This window comes from Pollachius pollachius (genome assembly GCF_949987615.1).
Source record: "Pollachius pollachius genome assembly, chromosome: 1".
In the NCBI taxonomy this organism is placed as follows: domain Eukaryota; kingdom Metazoa; phylum Chordata; class Actinopteri; order Gadiformes; family Gadidae; genus Pollachius; species Pollachius pollachius.
In genome coordinates this window covers 5,780,389-5,797,825 of record NC_136934.1, presented here as the reverse complement: position 1 = coordinate 5,797,825, position 17,437 = coordinate 5,780,389, and the positions used below count along the sequence as shown (strand labels likewise).

Genomic DNA, 17,437 nt, shown 5'->3' with positions numbered 1-17,437 from the left:
CGGTGGAAGGGGTTCTACTGCAGGCAAACGGGTTTCTCCCCCTGACTGTATGTAACATATGGGTAGGACAATGGTATGGCAGCACTACGACCTGCCCTGAAATACTGTAGTACCAGGCTGCCTGGCACGGTGCCTCCCGCCCACCACATTAAAGAGACAGATGTCAGGTCGTTTTGTGCTGGGGGGCGGGGGGTGGTTAAAGTTGTGGTGCTGGTGGTGCTGGTGGTGGCGATGGTGAGTGAAGTTACAGATTGAATAAATAATGTTGTAGAAAAAAACAAAAAGGAAAAGGCATACTAACGTGTTCCATATGGAGAGCTATTTCGTATCTTTGTTTCATTACATTTTGAACACAAAATCATACCTGGTATTTACGTGCGCATGTGTCTGTCAGCCGGAAGCTCTTTCACACCCTACCTCTCTCTCTTGCTCTCAGACACACACACACACACACACACACACACACACACACACATACACACACACACACATATATACATATCCTTTAGGTGTTCAAATCCTAAAGGATGTGTAAATAGAATGATGTGTGTGTGAACTTTCTCAATATCTGTGTGTGTGTGTGTGTGTGTGTGTGTGTGTGTGTGTCATAGGTTATTGAGGAAAAGCCAAAGTCAAACCTAAAGTTAAGTCTGTCAGCTGAAGGTACTGCAGGTCAAGCGCTCGAGTCCTAATTAGTCTCTTCACTCAGTTAAGATAAGCGTGTGTGTGTGTGTGTGTGTGTTTGTTCGCTGAGTAAAAGAGAGAGAGAGGGAGGGAGACAGTGAGGGAGGACAGAGGGAGTGTAGGAGGGGCTGCCTTATTTTTGGTTTGACCTCTGCTTCTCTTCTTAAAAAACTGACTTTTGGTACCATGACTGTATACTCTGTGTGTGTGTGTGCGTGTGTGTGTGTGTGTGTGTGTGTGTGTGTGTGTGTGTGTGTGTGTGTGTGTGCGTGTGTGTGTGTGTGTACATGCACGCGCGCATGTGTGTGTGTGTCTGTGTGTGTGTGGTTGTGTGTGTGTGTGTCTGTGTGTGTGTGTGTCTGTATGTGTGTGTCTGTGTGCGTGTGTGTGTGTGTCTGTGTGTGTGTCTGTGTGTGTGTGTGTCTGTGTGTGTGTGTGTCTGTATGTGTGTGTCTGTGTGTGTGTGTGTGTGTCTGTGTGCGTGTGTGTCTGTGTGTGTGTGTGTCTGTGTGTGTGTGTCTGTGTGTGTGTGTGTGTGTGTGCGTAATATGTCTGGGTGGCAGCAGGTTGTTTGCCACTGATCGACCCTTCCCACCAGCCCCTGGGGCCCCTCATCACCTCCACCCAACCAGCCACTCCATCAGACTGAAGGTCAAACACACACCCGCACACACACACACACACACACACACACACACACACACACACACACACACACACACACACACGCACGCTCCTCATCAATGACTCTAACACAACTCAAATACTGCGCTCCATCAACTTCTGCCATTTTCTCAAACCTTCACTCCCCCCAACACACATAAACAGACACACACCCACACGCACGCACGCACACACACACACACACACACAAACGCGCACACACATCGCCTTATGCTACTACACTTCACCCCCCTCCCCCGCCTCCCCCCACCCAGCTAAACCTTTGCACCTCACCCCCGGTGTCCCCTGGCCTCTCAGACCTCTCCTTCCCCTGTCCTCTCCAGGACGGCCCCCCCCCGCTGCCCGCTGATGGATGGAAGGCCATCACTCTTGTCCTCCGTTGGCCTGGTTTAGCTGCCAGGACCCCCCCCCCCCCCCCCCCTCACGTCCCCACCCCCTCCTGTCCCACCAGCCCCCCGAACCCAAATGGTCTCCCCCTGTCCGTCTTGCCATGCCCCCCCCTCCCCCCCTGTATGAGCCTTTGTCTCACTGTCTGGTGTAAGTCACCCTGCACATCCGCCGACACTGTTTGACTTTGTGTTGACGACACACACACACACACACACACACACCTACACACACACCTCACAAACCTCAACCCCCCCCCCCCCCCCACATCAGAGGACAGAGGTCGACAGACTTTGAAGCGATGCAGCAACGCAGGATTAGCTTCAACAACATGAAACCTTACAAACGCCTTTTTGTAAAACGCACATGTTTAAAACATACATGCATATTCCTATTCCTCACATGCAATCGTATTCCGTTCTGCGCTTTGTTACGGAGCGTTTCTTTTTTTTTTCCTTCCGGAATAAACCGGGTTGAGCTCATCGTGTTTTTTTGTTCAGACACTTGTTAACTCTGCCTTCCCCTTTAATTACATATTCATACAGAGAGAGAGAAAAAAAAATAAGGGAATTTCAAATTGTTTTGACAAAGAAAATGGATGCCGGGGCACGTTGGCCCCCAATGTTAGGATCATGTCTTCAGAAAAGTAAATCAAATATGCACCCCTTTTTTCCCTCTCTTTCTTGGAGCTCATTACGGATTTATAACTCTGGTTAAAGAGAGGCGGCGGCGTCTGCCTCCTCTTCAACCGCCTCACGCTCACACCGCCAGACACCACTCACACCGCCGCCGCTGTCAGCCGCCGCCGTGTGATCCAGATTCCGTCCAATGAGAAACCGGCGCGAGCTCAATGAGCACAACACCTTCAACATTGCCTTTTGGTGAGCGCAGCGAGTGACTTTATTCCCTCCTGCCTGGTACAGAACGCGCGCCCGTAACGCCACACCTATGGGTGCTGAGGGTGCCGGCATGTTTATGCTTCATTCAATCATAGTCCATCGGGGGGGGGGTTTGGGGGGGAAAGTTCAGTTGGTTCAGACTGTGTGTGTGTGTGTGTGTGTGTGTGTGTGCTGAGTCGCGGGCATAATGAGCGTTGGGCTTTGGCATTGGCGTATGAAGGAACACCTCACTCCAATGGCTGCCGCAGTAAAAGTTTGAGGCAAAGTGTTTATAAGTACTCATAAAATCACACACATGCATACACACACACGTACACACTCACACATGTCAAGGCTGCTGTTATTCAAGTTGGCATTTCCCATAGAGGTTCAACATAAATACAAATAATTATACAAATTTTACTTGTAAAAAAGGGCAATTGTAGTCAAAAAAAAAGTAAAATTAATGAATAAATAAACATATTTCAACACAGTCTCACACAGTCACTAGTTGTACAGCTGCTCATAGCATTTAGAAGAAGCATTAGTAGCATTAAGAAGCCTCTAGAATCTAACAGTAAGGTCACACAACTGTACAGGGGCCCCTCCCACATGCAGGGGCCTCTTCTGTACCGTCCCCCAGAGAGCAAGCCATATACTGGGGGTCGCGGTGACTCAGGGACTGGGTGCGGTGGCTGCTTTTGTGTGCAGTGTGATTGTTTGTGTTTATTTTTGTAACTATTGGACTTTGGACATTGAGCCAATTGATTTACGTTGTAAGTGACACACGGGGACAAGAAGTACACAAACCCCAGGCGGTTGACACAGGCAGGCCACTCCAACACAAGACTAGCCGTGAAGGGAGCCATAGAGACGTAGACACACACTGTGGGGAGCCAGAAGCAAGCCTACGTCACATACAGTCCCACACTACACACACACACACTTACCACCATCACCCGGATCCATTCAAAGTGCCAGGAAGCCAATATATCCTGGAGGATATGGCTTTCCGGCAGTCCGCCATCGTCCCATGAGCCAGGTTTAGGGTCCTTGTGGATAGATTACAGTAAAAGTCCTTCTTTACAACCCAAAGGAAAAAGGTTTGATTGAAAAAATACACAAACATCAAAGAGGGGTTTAGGAGGACGGTTTGGGGAGGGAAATATTAGAAAACCTTAAAAGTCCAAGAAGAGATTGGGTCACAGACAAAGGGAGGAATATGCAGATATGTAGTGGAAGACGCAGCAAAACCATAGATAGAGAGAGAGATGATTCACCTGATGACATAAACAATGTGTGGTGCGATCTGTTCTGAGTGACAGCAAACTCCCTTGTGTCCTAAAGCCTTTTTTGTTACGCTTTCTCCACCCCCACCTCCCACTATTACCAAAACATGGTTAAAATGCAGTTCTGACCACCATTCCCTCAACCCAAGGAAAAAATGAAGGAGAGGAGGATCCACCGACTGAAGAAAAAAGGAGAACAGAGAAAGAAGGAGGGAAAAAAGTCAAAGGTTTCTTTTTCAACGAGGCTTCTCTGGGTTTCTCTTCCTGCTCTCCTGTGGTTCTCCGGCCCTCCCGGCCGCCCAGACCCACCTGCCTTCCCTCAGCGGTCGGAAGCCCCCCATGATACCTGTAAACAAACAAACTGCACCTCCAGCTCAAAAGATCCCCCCAGCCCCACGCACACAACACCACCCTTTAACACCACCCTCCCCATTATCGTCTAGTACATAAAAGTACTTGAGTACCCAAACCATTTTCGGTCAAATTGCATTGTGGGATAGAACCGTCCTAATTCACGGGACCAGGGACTTGTGTATTAATTCAGATGGGGGGTGGTGGGAGTTTCAATTCAGATGGGGGGTGGTGGGAGTTTCAAATCCCAGTGAAATCGTCTTGATCGTCAGAGACCCCTCTCTTCTCTGGTAACAGGTGCACACTACACCAGGAAAAACCCATCATTGTTATTTTGCACCGATGCTACAGGGCCCTTCTGTTTATTGTACCTCCATGAAATAACACCTTGTCGGGCAATTAGCGGGAGGGAGAGAGATCTAGTGTCGCGGTGGGGACGGTCCCGGGAGTTCCTGGGTGGGTAATCTTTTAGGGTTTCAGGGGAGAGATAAACAGAATGAGGGGAGGAAAAAAAGCTAACTGAGATACAAAGAGACAGAGGAAGGGTGATTGGCAGGCAGCAGACGAGAGAGAGATATGCAATGATAGAGAGAGAGAGCAGGAGAGAGAGACACACAATGATAGGGAGAGTGACATACAGAGAGAGATAGAGAGAGTCACATGTGAGAATCGGTAGCCGCACATGAGGCCCGCAGGCCGGAGGTACATTAGATTGGGATGTGTGTGTTGATATTGCTGCAGCCGCCATCGGCCTGGAGTTAATACCAATAATACACCTGCCAGACCATTGATAAACACACCGCTCTATCAGACCCATGCAGATGGCACAACACACACACACAAAAATACACACACACACACACATAGACACACACACACACAAACACACACAAATACACACACACACCCACACACACATGCATACACATACAAGCTTGTACACACAGAAGCACACATGCGCACACACACGCTCTCACACACACACACACACACACACACACACATACACACACACACACACACATACAAACACACAAATACACGCATGCTGGCCCTCATCAAGCCATCAGCATATTAAAATGTGATTGGGTTTTATTCAATATATTCTACATAATTCAATCCTATCTAATATAGCATATTTATAATGTCATTGCATACATAAATAATATAATTATTCCAACGCCGTGTCCCATTTTTAGTAAGTCAGAAACTGTTGCACCCTCACAACGAACCATAAAAACCGTGTGTGCGTGCATGTTTGTGTGTGTATATGTGTGTGTGTGTGTGTGTGTGTGTGCGCCAATGGTGATGGGGATGAGCGCGTTGGACTCCCGCGAGCCTGTGATGTGTGTAAACCGCCTCCAGAGCAAACAGCGGGTCCATTATGACAGCAGTGAAGGATCAATGAAGGGAGGGGAATGGAGACAGGAACAGATAAACCGCGTTACCACCGCCGCTGCACGTCGCAAAGTCGCACAATTTAACATGTGTCGCGAGGAACACGGGAGCGCCTGGGAGCGCCTCGCGTCCACCACCGACTCACGTCTGCCGCGGTGATGGTGTGTTGATTGTGATTGAAGTTGTGCAGCGCTCAGAGCTGCAGCTGGTGAGGGTTTGTGTGTTTGATCGCGGACTGTTGAGATGCAGCAGAGAGCGTCAAAGACTTTCAGGTTAGATATGATCAAAGGTTGTCTTGGCTTGGGCAATAGACTAAGACAAGGGAAGAGAGAGAGAGAGAGGGAGAGAGAGAGACAGAGCGAGAGACAGAAAGAGAGAGAGAGGAAGAGAGACAGAGAGATAGAAATAGGAGAGAGACTGAGTGAAGGCCTCGATATATTTTGAAATCTGAATCAAAATGGGAACTGTTCGACGAGGTCACATGAGTAACCCACTCACACGGAGGCCACGCCCCACACAGCGCCTCCCAAAGCTGCCATTTTGTCCGTCTGAACACGGCACTTTAGATTTGTGTACTACAGAGAGCGCAACAGCGAGGGCGATGGAGAGGGAAGAGGGTGAGGGAGGCAGACAGAGGAAGAGAATGACAGATAATAGAAGGGGAGAGGGAGACTGACAGAGGGAGAGAGAGAGTTGGGGAGAGAGTTAGATTGAGGGGGGAGAAAAGGAGGAGAGGGGGAGTGAGATCGAGTGAGAGAGAGGGAGACAGACAGAGGGGAGAGAGAGAGTAAGAGAGAGAGAGAGAGAGAGAGAGAGAGAGACACACACACACAGTGAGCAGCAGTAAGCCCGTAAGCAGGACATGATTGCAGTGTGTATCTTATCTGTGTCAGGTCCTCCTGAGGCGAGCGGAGCCTAGCTGAGCAGAGCACTGGCGCTCTTCAGTGACCAGCCAACCGTGTGAGGCTAATCTGCTCGCTGCTTGAAATCTCTCTCTCTCTCTCTCTCTCTCTTTCTCCCTCTCCCTCTCTCTCCCTCTCTCTGCTGTGTTTGTCTCTTTGTAAACCCTCCCTCTGAGCAAACCACCACATGCCCCCAGACCCCACACACACCCCACTCCATCACACACACACACACACACACACACACACACACACACACACACACACACACACACACTCATCTAAATATGCCAGCACCATGGTTTATTGCTTAACCAGTTGTGGACAATACACACGCTTGGTACAAGACGACATGACAGGAAGTGCAGACACAGACACAGACGCCCCCACAGCCAACGCCGTATAAAAACACGGTTTCCTGTTTCATGCTCACTTATTGTTGTTGCTGCAGTCTAACAACATATGCAAGCCATCCCACAAACAGGTTCTTGAGGAGCACGTAGCAGGTAAGACAGACATCCACACAGACACACAGACACAGACACACACACACACACACACACACCCCCACACACACACACATACACACACACACACACACACACTCATCTAAATATGCCAGCACCATGGTTTAATGCTTAACCAGTTGTGGACAATACACACGCTTGGTACAAGACGACATGACAGGAAGTGCAGACAGACACAGACGCCCCCACAGCCAACGCCGTATAAATACACGGTTTCCTGTTTCATGCTCACTTATTGTTGTTGCTGCAGTCTAACAACATATGCAAGCCATCCCACAAACAGGTTCTTGAGGAGCACGTAGCAGGTAAGACAGACATCCACACAGACACACAGACAGGCCAGAACAGATAAATGTCAAAGGGACTGCATTTATACAGCGCTTTCTAACCAGTGGCCACTCAAAGCACTATACAATATTGCCTGACATTCACCCATTCACGCACACATTCAAACACACCGACGGAGGTGTCGACCCCTCAAGGCGACAGCACAGCGCGTCAGGAGCAGTTAGCGCACCTCGAAACTGTCCTAACCTCGGAGGAGCCGGGGATCAAACTAGCATCCCCCGGCTACCATCCCACCCGCTCCACCTCCTGAGCCGCGTGCCGCCAGGAATGACAACAGTGGAAACGGGAACGCCTTCAACCTGAAACAATAGTCCCGACGTGGCAAACACACCGATGGGTGAGGTTGTCCGGTCGAAACAGGGTTATGGGTTCGCAATGAAACGGAGAGCAGGTTCACGGTTTACAAGCAGGACACGCCTCCATCATACGCACGGTGGATCCACAGCGAGAGCACACCTCTGCTGTCACAGCCGCACCCCACATCTCCGGAGACGAGAGGGTTTGGCGCCAGGACGAGACGCGTTCTGAGCCCCACAGCGTGCGTCGCATTTATACCAGCGTGGGAGAAACGGCTGCCTTTAAAGAGCCATGGCCTCGTATAGCAGAGCATTCGATTGACTACTTAATCTGATTCTGATTTGGTTATCGGGTGTTATTTATTGACTCAAGGATCGTGTTTTGTTTGCGTTCGTGCGTGTGATTCATTTTGCCATAAACACGCGCCGGGGAAACATTCCTTATGTTCGATGTAACCCCACACTGGTTCACGCAGAATCACATGAGTTCAACATGAACCCCCCCCCTGCTTCAATGGGCCGGCCCCTTGGGGCTGACAACCGCCCCATCAATTAGTCAGGATGCGGGACTTTCATTGAGATGAAGTGACTAATATCGACGGTCGCTCACAAGAAAGACACTTTTCACGTCCGCCCAGCAGTCTGTAAAGTCAAAACAGATGTGGAGATCGGAGGAAAAGGAAGAAGAAGAAAAAAAACAGCCTGCAAGTCGTCCCGACGTTCAATGGAAAACAGGTGCGCTGCTTTTCTGGCCATGTAATACAGCATTTAGCCTCTGGAGCAAAGGTTATCCAGCTAATAGCTGCCTTGCGGTGCACCGGGGAAGAGTGGTGCACATGGCCAGGACCGGCATCTGGGACGGATTGCACATACTTGCAACATATGCTTCAAGTTCAATTAAAATGAGGCCTTGGCACATTTATTAATCTCTCTCTCTTTCTCCCTCTCTCACTCTCTCTTCCTATGGGCCTGTGCCATAAAACAGGCCTTCTCTGACCTGACCTTCGTGCTTAAGAATCTGCGGCGCAGCTTTCAGGTAATGAGGACGACGGGACATCAACGGGCCTCTCAGCACATATGTAACGGACAAATTTGTTAGGGGCAAGAAAATAAAAAAAAGAACTCCCCCGTTTGTTGTCTACTTAACCCGCCCCGATGGGGGGGGAAAAAACACGGAAAAAAGAAGGGCATGTGTCGGATTACAATTAAAAGAGGAAGGCGATACAGGGGGATGATGGCACCAGAGGGAGGAGGAAGGGAGGCGGGGGGGGGAGGCGGGCCAAGGGGGAGGGCAGAAGGGAGAGTAAGGGGGAAGAGAGAGATATAAGCTCAAAACAGAATAATAAAAGAAGGGCCCCTGCCTTCAACCCCGCTCTGCAGCTCAAATGAAACGCCAACAGTTGAGTAGGGGCCCCGGATCAGACTGTATGAAGCCGGTCGGGGAAATTGTCTCCTTTGTTGCGGGTGTGCTATCCGGCCTCCCAGCCCCCCTCCCGTGTTTGAGCACAGAGAGCACGGCCCCTCTTATGTGATAATCAGTTCGCCACCGAAATCTGACGGAGGCCGCACAAGCTGCCGCCGCCGCCGCCGCCTTCGCCCGTCACATTTCCATATGAAAGTCCGGAGCTGTACTGTATTTCATATAATCTGCCTGCTTTTCAAACGGCCACACTCCCACCCCCACCCTTCCACATCGCTGGCAGGAGGAGGACGAGGAATGCTGGAATGGAGGACTGGAGTGAAGAATGGAGGAAATAAATATAGAAAAAGCTTCAAGGTTACCTGGTGCGTGTCTTCAGTCACCCACTCTCCCCCCCCCCCCCCCCCCCCCCCTCCCTGGAAGTGTAGCCTTGAAACTTCCCAGTTGCGAAAGTTGATGTCAACATTTATGAGTCAGAACTGTATTGGACACTGCCTCTGTGAGTTAGAATGGAAATACAATCTGCATCTATGGGTTGGACTGTATTAGACTCTGCAGCTATGGGTTATAACCCTATTAGAATCTGCAGCTATGGGTTATAACTATATTAGACTCTATGGGTTATACTTTAATAAGACTGTATCTATGGGTTAGAACTATATTAGACTCTACATCTAAATGTTGGAAATGTATTGAATTATGCAGCTGTCAGAGGGAACTGCATAGCAAGTAAGAAATGATTGGTTTCTTTGTTGGGGTTCATTGTAGCCAATGTGTGGGCATCTGTGTAAGCTTTTATTACACTGAATGTCTTATCAATGAAAACATACGACCCCTTTCGGCCTGGTGTTCTGTGGGGTTTGTAAATGTCTATTATCTATTGAAACAAAATGTGTTGTGTGCCATTGACAACCTGACTCAAAACCTGCATAGTCTTGTCTGATGAAGTATTTGGCGGCAGGCTGCAATGCAAAATATGGAAGACAACTTTGATTGTCTAATACCAATATGCCTAATGAAAGGCCTTCGCTATCACCATTTACAGCCGATAGATCCTATCCCAGGGAGCCCTGCCGATTAACGGATCTCAACCTGCCAACCTTTATATTGCTGCAGAACGGCTGCAAAGCCTGAAATATCAGACGCAGTACGTCCGAAGACCCTGTCAAAGGTCCCGACAGTTTGCAGTTCCTAAAAATCGAAAGTGTAACGTTGTGACACATTCCGCGCAGCACTAAGCGTGGAGCGGCTCCGAACGGGGGGGCCCACAAAAAGAAAAATGCTTCGTTTAAAGCCAAAGCCTTTCAATTAGCAGTCCCATGTGGAACGTTGACAAAGGTTATGTAAAATATCCAGCAGCATTTGTTCCAGGAGCTAGTTCTAAAGTGTAAACGAGCTGTGGCAGTAAAGCAGCCACCTGTTGTTACCTGATCATGTCTGGACAAGCCCAGATGCTGTTTTACTGGGACATAAAGGAGCAGTGAAGGGAGCTAAATAGCTAACTAAGCACTTTATAAGGCGAACGCGCGGGAGCCCAGGAAGTCGGGCTTGATACTGAGCAGGGAGAAACCCTCGGCACTGCGATATAAAAGAAGGGGGGAAAACACGACACAATGTCGAGGACGAAGAAGTCGTCAAAGACGAAAGCGGAGAGGGAGGTGTTAAAAAAAAAAAAAAAAAAACATGTCCACGGGGGAGAACTTTTCGAAAGGTTAGAAGGTTGCGCTGCACGCTCTGGATCCAGTGTGAGGCCCGGAGGCTGCGGAGGAAACACTGTGGGAGGAGACGTGAGGGGGAGATGGAGCCATTACGTTTGTCTATTTGTGTTTCTGCTCTATGAAACAGTGTCAACCCCTCCTGAGGCGCTGTGTGTGTGTGTGTGTGTGTGTGTGTGTGTGTGTGTGTGTGTGTGTGTGTGTGTGTGTGTGTGTGTGTGTGTGTGTGTGTGTGTGTGTGTGTGGGTGGGTGTGTGTGTGTGGGTGGGTGGGTGGGTGGGTGGGTGGGTGTGTGTGTGTGTGTGTGTGTGGGAGTGGGTGTGTTTGTGTGGGAGTGGGTGGGTGTTTGTGTGTGTGTGTTTCTGCGTGAGTGTGTGTATGCGTGTGCACATGTTCGTGTGTGTGTGTGTGCACATATGTATGTATGTGTGCGTGTGTGTGTGTGCGTGCACGTACAAATGTATGCGTGCGTGCAGTATTTGTGTGAGCGCAGTGCATGTGGATGTTCATCCAGATAGATAGCTTGCATGTCGTGCCCCTGATGCAGGAGATAATCACCTTGTCGTCTTTGTCAAAGTCATCGTCCACATCCTGCAGCAGGTCCTCCACAGCTTGCTGTCGGGAACGGAGAGAAAACACACACAAGAGGGACGAGGTTAACGCTTTAAAACATTGAAATGCAATGAAAGCCGGGACCGGCAACAGAAGAAAAACACAAGAGGCTACGTTCAAGAAGCATGACGGTGGATCGACTGCAGTCACACAGGATAAGGAAATGGTTCATGGACAATTGTGCTTGGAAATCCATTAAACCTGCATGAACTTCCAAGAGTTTAATTGGATTCCGTCCTTTGATAGGATTTAACTATACTGCAAAGTAAACCACCATACCGATCAAGGAGAGGTTACGACTTTGCTGCTTCACATATTTGTGCTTTTCTCCTGCCGTCCTCCTACCTGTTTGCACTTTTGTTCAACTCAACTCCCCACTGCTGCCCTTTCCACTAGTAACCACATCTTTATCTTCTGTCAGAGCATCAGACGATGTTGCACAAGAGACGGGAGAGAGGGGAAAGAGAAGAGATATAATGAGAGCGAGAGAGAGAGATAGACCGAGAGAGAGAGAGAGAGAGAGAGAAAGAGAGAGAGAGAGATAGACAGAGATAGAAAGAGATAGACGGACAGAGAGAGCGAGAGAGAGAGCGAGAGAGAGAGAGAGCGAGAGAGAGAGAGAGCGAGAGAGAGAGAGTTAGAGCATGAGAGAGAGGGATAGATAGATAGATAGATAGATAGACAGACAGACAGACAGACAGACAGACAGATAGATAGATAAAGAGATAAAGAGATAGCAAATAAGACGAGTAGAATAAGAAGAGTGAATAGAGAAAGAGAGGGCATACGAGAGAGGTAAAGAGATAGCGAGGGGTTGATGTGTGGAGGAGGGGAGGCCTGAAGCAGACCGGGACCTGCCTCACAGTACAGCAACTATGTGCTCCAGTGGTGCACAACCGATGGGACCGGAGAGGAGGAGAAGCCCCCAGGTACCCGCAGACATACAACACAGCAGCATTTAAATGACACACACATCCATAACCAGACACACACACACACACACACATCCATGGACACACACACACATACACAGGAGGATATACAGATACAGACACACACACACACACATTCACGGACACACACACATACACAGGAGGATACACAGATACACACAAAGATACACACACACACATACACTTACACACATACAAACACGCACACACACACACACAAAAAGACGGTCACACTCAATGACACAAACAAACACATAGCTATGACACAAGTGAGCCCTTGACCTTACTGTTATTATTCAAATAAATAAATACTACACAACCATTAAAAATAACACAACTCAATTGCACATTCTCTGTACACACCGGGTCTTTGAGAGTCACCACGGAGAGAAACAACAACATGTAAGTGGTCGACCTTGCCACCCACACCTCTACCTTGGCTGACGGCAAGGTGCACAGAAAGCCATACAGCGGCATACAACACAGTGCAACGCGACACAACACAACGACTTGTTGTTCCAAACAACGGTCCCCTGCAACTCACAAAAACGACTCACACAAACATGGAACTTAAATCCAAAGGAGGCTATCCTTCAGCAGTCTATTGAGGTGTATGTAAAGAGCCACGTGTACATCGTCTCCCCTGCCTTGGCCTTCGCTCGTTTATAGGAGGTGGGAAGATGAGCTGCTCGGAGTCATAAAACACACGGGGAACAAGAAGAGTGCTTCACTAATATTATCCTGCTGCATGGAGTGACCCGCGAAGGGTCACACACAGGCAGCGTACACGCACGCACAGACGCACACACCAACGCACAAAGACACACACATGCACGTACACGCAGACACACACACACGCACACAAACAGTCGCAAATACAAGCATGCACAAGTACAAACACGCAAACCAACAGTCAAACACACACACACACACACACACACGAACATACTGTGCATACACACACACACACACACACACACACACATACACACACACAAACGGATACACACACACACAGGGAGCTTAGGTCCTCTTTCAGTCTGGAGCTGTCTTCCTGATCATCACAATGCCAAGTGCAATAGGAGGGTTTTCTAAATGGCTTTACCTTGAGGCAGAGGCTGACACCACTCCGTTCCTCCTTAACTACGCGTGCGACTCTGGAGCCAGAGCCATTAAAAAAGGTCAGATAATTCGAGTCACTGCCAAGAGGAACGATGTTGTGGTTATCTGCGTGCGTTCTTTTGACAGCCAGATTTCCACTTCCTGTGAGCGCACAAGCCCTATTCTAGTGTTTATAAAAATGGTCAAAAAGCGGTTTGAGTATGTAATCGTTATTAAATTACAGCCTCCAAACAACATGCTGTCAATCTATTCATAGAGCGCAACGTCCGTGATCGCATGTGAGTGCGTGTGTGTGTGTGCGTGTGTGCGTGTGTGCGTGTGTGCGTGTGCGTGTGCATCGGATTCAACGAATAAACCCGCACGCACCAGTGCAATTGTCATTGAGAAAACAACAACAAACAAAAGAAGGGGGAAAAAACAAAAAAAAGCACTTAAACTCGCAGACACTCATTCTGTCACCTCACCACATAAAAGCTACGAGGTCACCGAGCATTTACATAAACAAACATCCGCATCCGAGCGGCGTGGCGTCCCTTCAGCGGTCACATCCTCCCATTGGCCCTTCCTCCTCTCACCACCGCCACCGCCACCGCAAGCCCCACTGTATGACGGCTCCCAGCCCGCCGCCTCCGCCCTATCCTCAGCCCACCTCCGCCCACAGCCTCCATCGGTTCTGGAGTGTGGGGGATGGGTGGGGGTGCGGGGGGGAAAATCCCATAAATTGTTACTTAACAACACAATAGCTTTTGTCCTTTTTTTGGGGCTCTTTTTTGTATTGCAGTGGGGGTCTGGGGTGTGTGTGTGTGTGTGTGTGTGTGTGTGTGTGTGTGGGGGGGGGGGGGGGGGTGGGATGTTTGTGGCAGCATTTGACATAAGCTTCTTATGTAAATGCAGCTTCCCACAGAAACAAAGAGGGGCTTCAGAACGGCAAAGTTGAGTGGGGAGAGTCAATAGTGTTCTGTTCACGCGCGTGTGTGTGTGTGTGTGTGTGTGTGTGTGTGTGTGTGTGTGTGCGCGCGCAAGTGTGTGTGTATGTGTGATATGTGTGTGGGGAGATAAGACGGGGGGGGTTTGAGGGGGTTGTGCAGGGCACTTTGACATGTGCGGGGGGCATATGTACGCGTTTGTGTGCGTGCGAGTCTATCTATAGCCCGGCGTCGCTGGGGCAATGTGTGATAGAGGCTGCTCCTATAGGCGTCTCACTGCACCGTGCTGTGGCTGGTAATACGGCTCAGGAGCACTGTTCACGTCTAGACCCCCACAGCTTCATCTCTCACCCCCTATATCCCCCTACTCCCTTCTACCGTGTATGCTGAGCAGGGACACTCAGACAAAGGAAATGATGCAGCTGAGATATTGTAAGACCAATGTCTTCTGGCATCTCCCGAGCACTCTGCTTATCGGCGCCTTGGACGCGTTCAGCCAAGCCGGGCTTCCCGACCTACGGGGTAACGACACGGGCTTTACTGGGGCATGGCTGGCACCCGGCGCAAACTCTGAACAAAGAGAATGAACACCAGCTAACTGGAGAAGCATGACCCAGGGAGACAAGGGAGAATGATAGTCGTTTATCTTCCTCTTGCTCGCTTCGCTCCTCTTCCTCCTCTTCCTCCTCCTCCTCCTCTATTGCCCCTGGTTACAAGGAGAAGTCATGTTCCCCGCGACGAGACACGGTGTAAAATTAATAAATAAAAAGACACCAAACGTGTCATCTGCCCTGAAGATTGCCATGGCTAAACGTGCGTGCTGAGAATTTCTTTTTTGGGTAAAAGGCGTTGCATCCAGGAATGATATAAATTACCTCGCTAGAAATTACCGCTGTGAATCTAAATCATTGCTCTACTTTCTCTTGTATTTCCTCATTCCGTTGTCCCCATATTACTGAATGGTGTGCACGCGTGTGTGTGTGTGCATACGTGTGTCTGCATGTGTGTGTGTGTGTGCGTGTGTGATATCATGTGTCCGCTCACCCCGTCAGATCGACCCCCACTGTCTCTATTATCATGTTGTCTGAATTACTATGATTACAGAACAGTGACATCAAAGTGTGGAGCCCACAGGGTGGGGTTGGTGTTCCCGGTGCCCGCGGACGCCGCTCCTGTACTCTCCACCTCTATCCACGATGACAGGGATTTACATATTTAACGCCTTTATATTTCAGATGACACACACTGGAAATAACACGGGACGCACTCACAGATCACACTGTGTGTCCTATGAATACTGTGTCCCATTAAAGTCCCTTAAAATACACACATTGAGGGTATGAAGGGTGGTGTATAGGCACCACCGGGTTTTGAACTTTTAGGAATAAAAGTGTCTGCTAAATGACGTGTGTGTTTATTATTGCCAAACGACTATAGCACGAGCAAGGGCATCGCAAGTGTACATAACAGGGAAACTATGAACCGTGTGTTGTTTGGCCTTGACTGACAAAAACATGACTATTTATATGTGACATGATATTACATTACAGCTGTTGTGTGTGTTATCTATAATTATGTTCAAATAGGAATCATTTGTTTTCTTTTACAGATACTAGCCGTATTTAGGCAAATAAATGTGCTGGCCACACTTTCCTATTACAGTCAGTATTATCAGTCAGCATTATTATTATAATTGGTATTTGTGATTTGGGGTGCCGTTCACATTTCTGGCTCTACACTCCACATTGGGTTTCACACCCTAGCAACGTGTGTACCTTTGGATGGAACTGCGTAACGATAAATCTGACGTTGACTGGTGTTATTGACTCTGGATGCGGTTTATCAGAGACTTGGGTCAGGATAAGCAACACAAATCAATACAATTTAGACAGAAGTGCAACCATGTGAAACCTGAGAATTTACACAAATCTTCAATCTAACCCGGTGTGGCTCACACTGTGATTTGTCCAAAAGGGTCTGCTTTTAGGAGGCTTTTGTGGGTCGACACTAAGGACAGTGACGCTCAGAAGACAAAACAATACCCAATATGGAGTCGCTGCCCGGGGTATAGGGCTGATCCGACAGACTGGCAGAGAGACTTTAATGTGAGTGGATGTGGGGCTGGCAGGGCACAGATCCCCATCAATGGAACAAGTATATTACATGGACAAACATGGAGTCACACACGCACACACACACACACACACACACACACACACACACACACACACACACACACACACACACAATCTCTCTCTCACACCCATATGCACACGCACGCACCAAACAGAAGGACGGCCAGCCAGACACTACCTCTGAGCTAGCACCACATCAAATTTACCCTTGTTGGGAAATCTTTGTCTCTCTCTGTCTGTCTCTCTCTCTCTGCTCCATCCCTGTGTGGCTCTCTCTCTATCTCTCTTTGGCCTGGCTGAGTTTCACCATCTCTCTGCCTCTCTCCCTCTCCCTCCCTCTCTCCCTCTCTCTCTCTCTCTCTCTCTCTCTCTCTCTCTCTCTCTCTCTCTCTCCCTCTCTCTCTCTCTCTCTCTCTTGCTCCCTCTCTCCCTCTCTCTCTCTCTCTCCGTCCCTCCCGCTCTCTCTCCCTCTCTCTCTCCCTCCTCCCTCTCTCTCCCTCTCTCTCTCCCTCTCTTCTCTCCCTCCCTCTCTCCCACTCTCCCTCCACTCTCTCCTCCCACTCTCTCTCCCTCCCATCCCTTCCTTCCTCCCTCCCTTTCTCTCTCTCTCTCCCTCTCTTTCTCTCTTCCTCCTAACCTTCCCAATGACAGCCGCGGGGGGAATTGATGCCAAGGCAGACATTCCAGTGAACATGAAGATATACTCTCCTCCTCCTCCTCCTCCCACCTCCCCCCCATCTTCTCCTTTGATACGCGAGGGGGTTTTAACCTCTCCAGCTGCTGAGGCTTGGCTGGCTGGATGGCTGGGGC

The 17,437-nt window shown here is 49.2% G+C and overlaps 1 protein-coding gene across 1 annotated transcript in view; it reads right to left on the bottom strand.

Annotated features, from left to right (window-relative positions):
* Positions 1-17,437, bottom strand: part of LOC307088325 (multiple C2 and transmembrane domain-containing protein 1-like) — a gene marked incomplete at its 5' end in the record, with an annotated part of 120,439 nt that overhangs the window by 18,162 nt on the left and 84,840 nt on the right. Inside the window, 2 exons of the mRNA XM_079754177.1 lie at positions 3,584-3,685; positions 11,438-11,494. Of these exons, the coding sequence (XP_079610303.1) occupies positions 3,584-3,685; positions 11,438-11,494 (159 nt within the window). The remainder of the gene's footprint in view (positions 1-3,583; positions 3,686-11,437; positions 11,495-17,437) is intronic.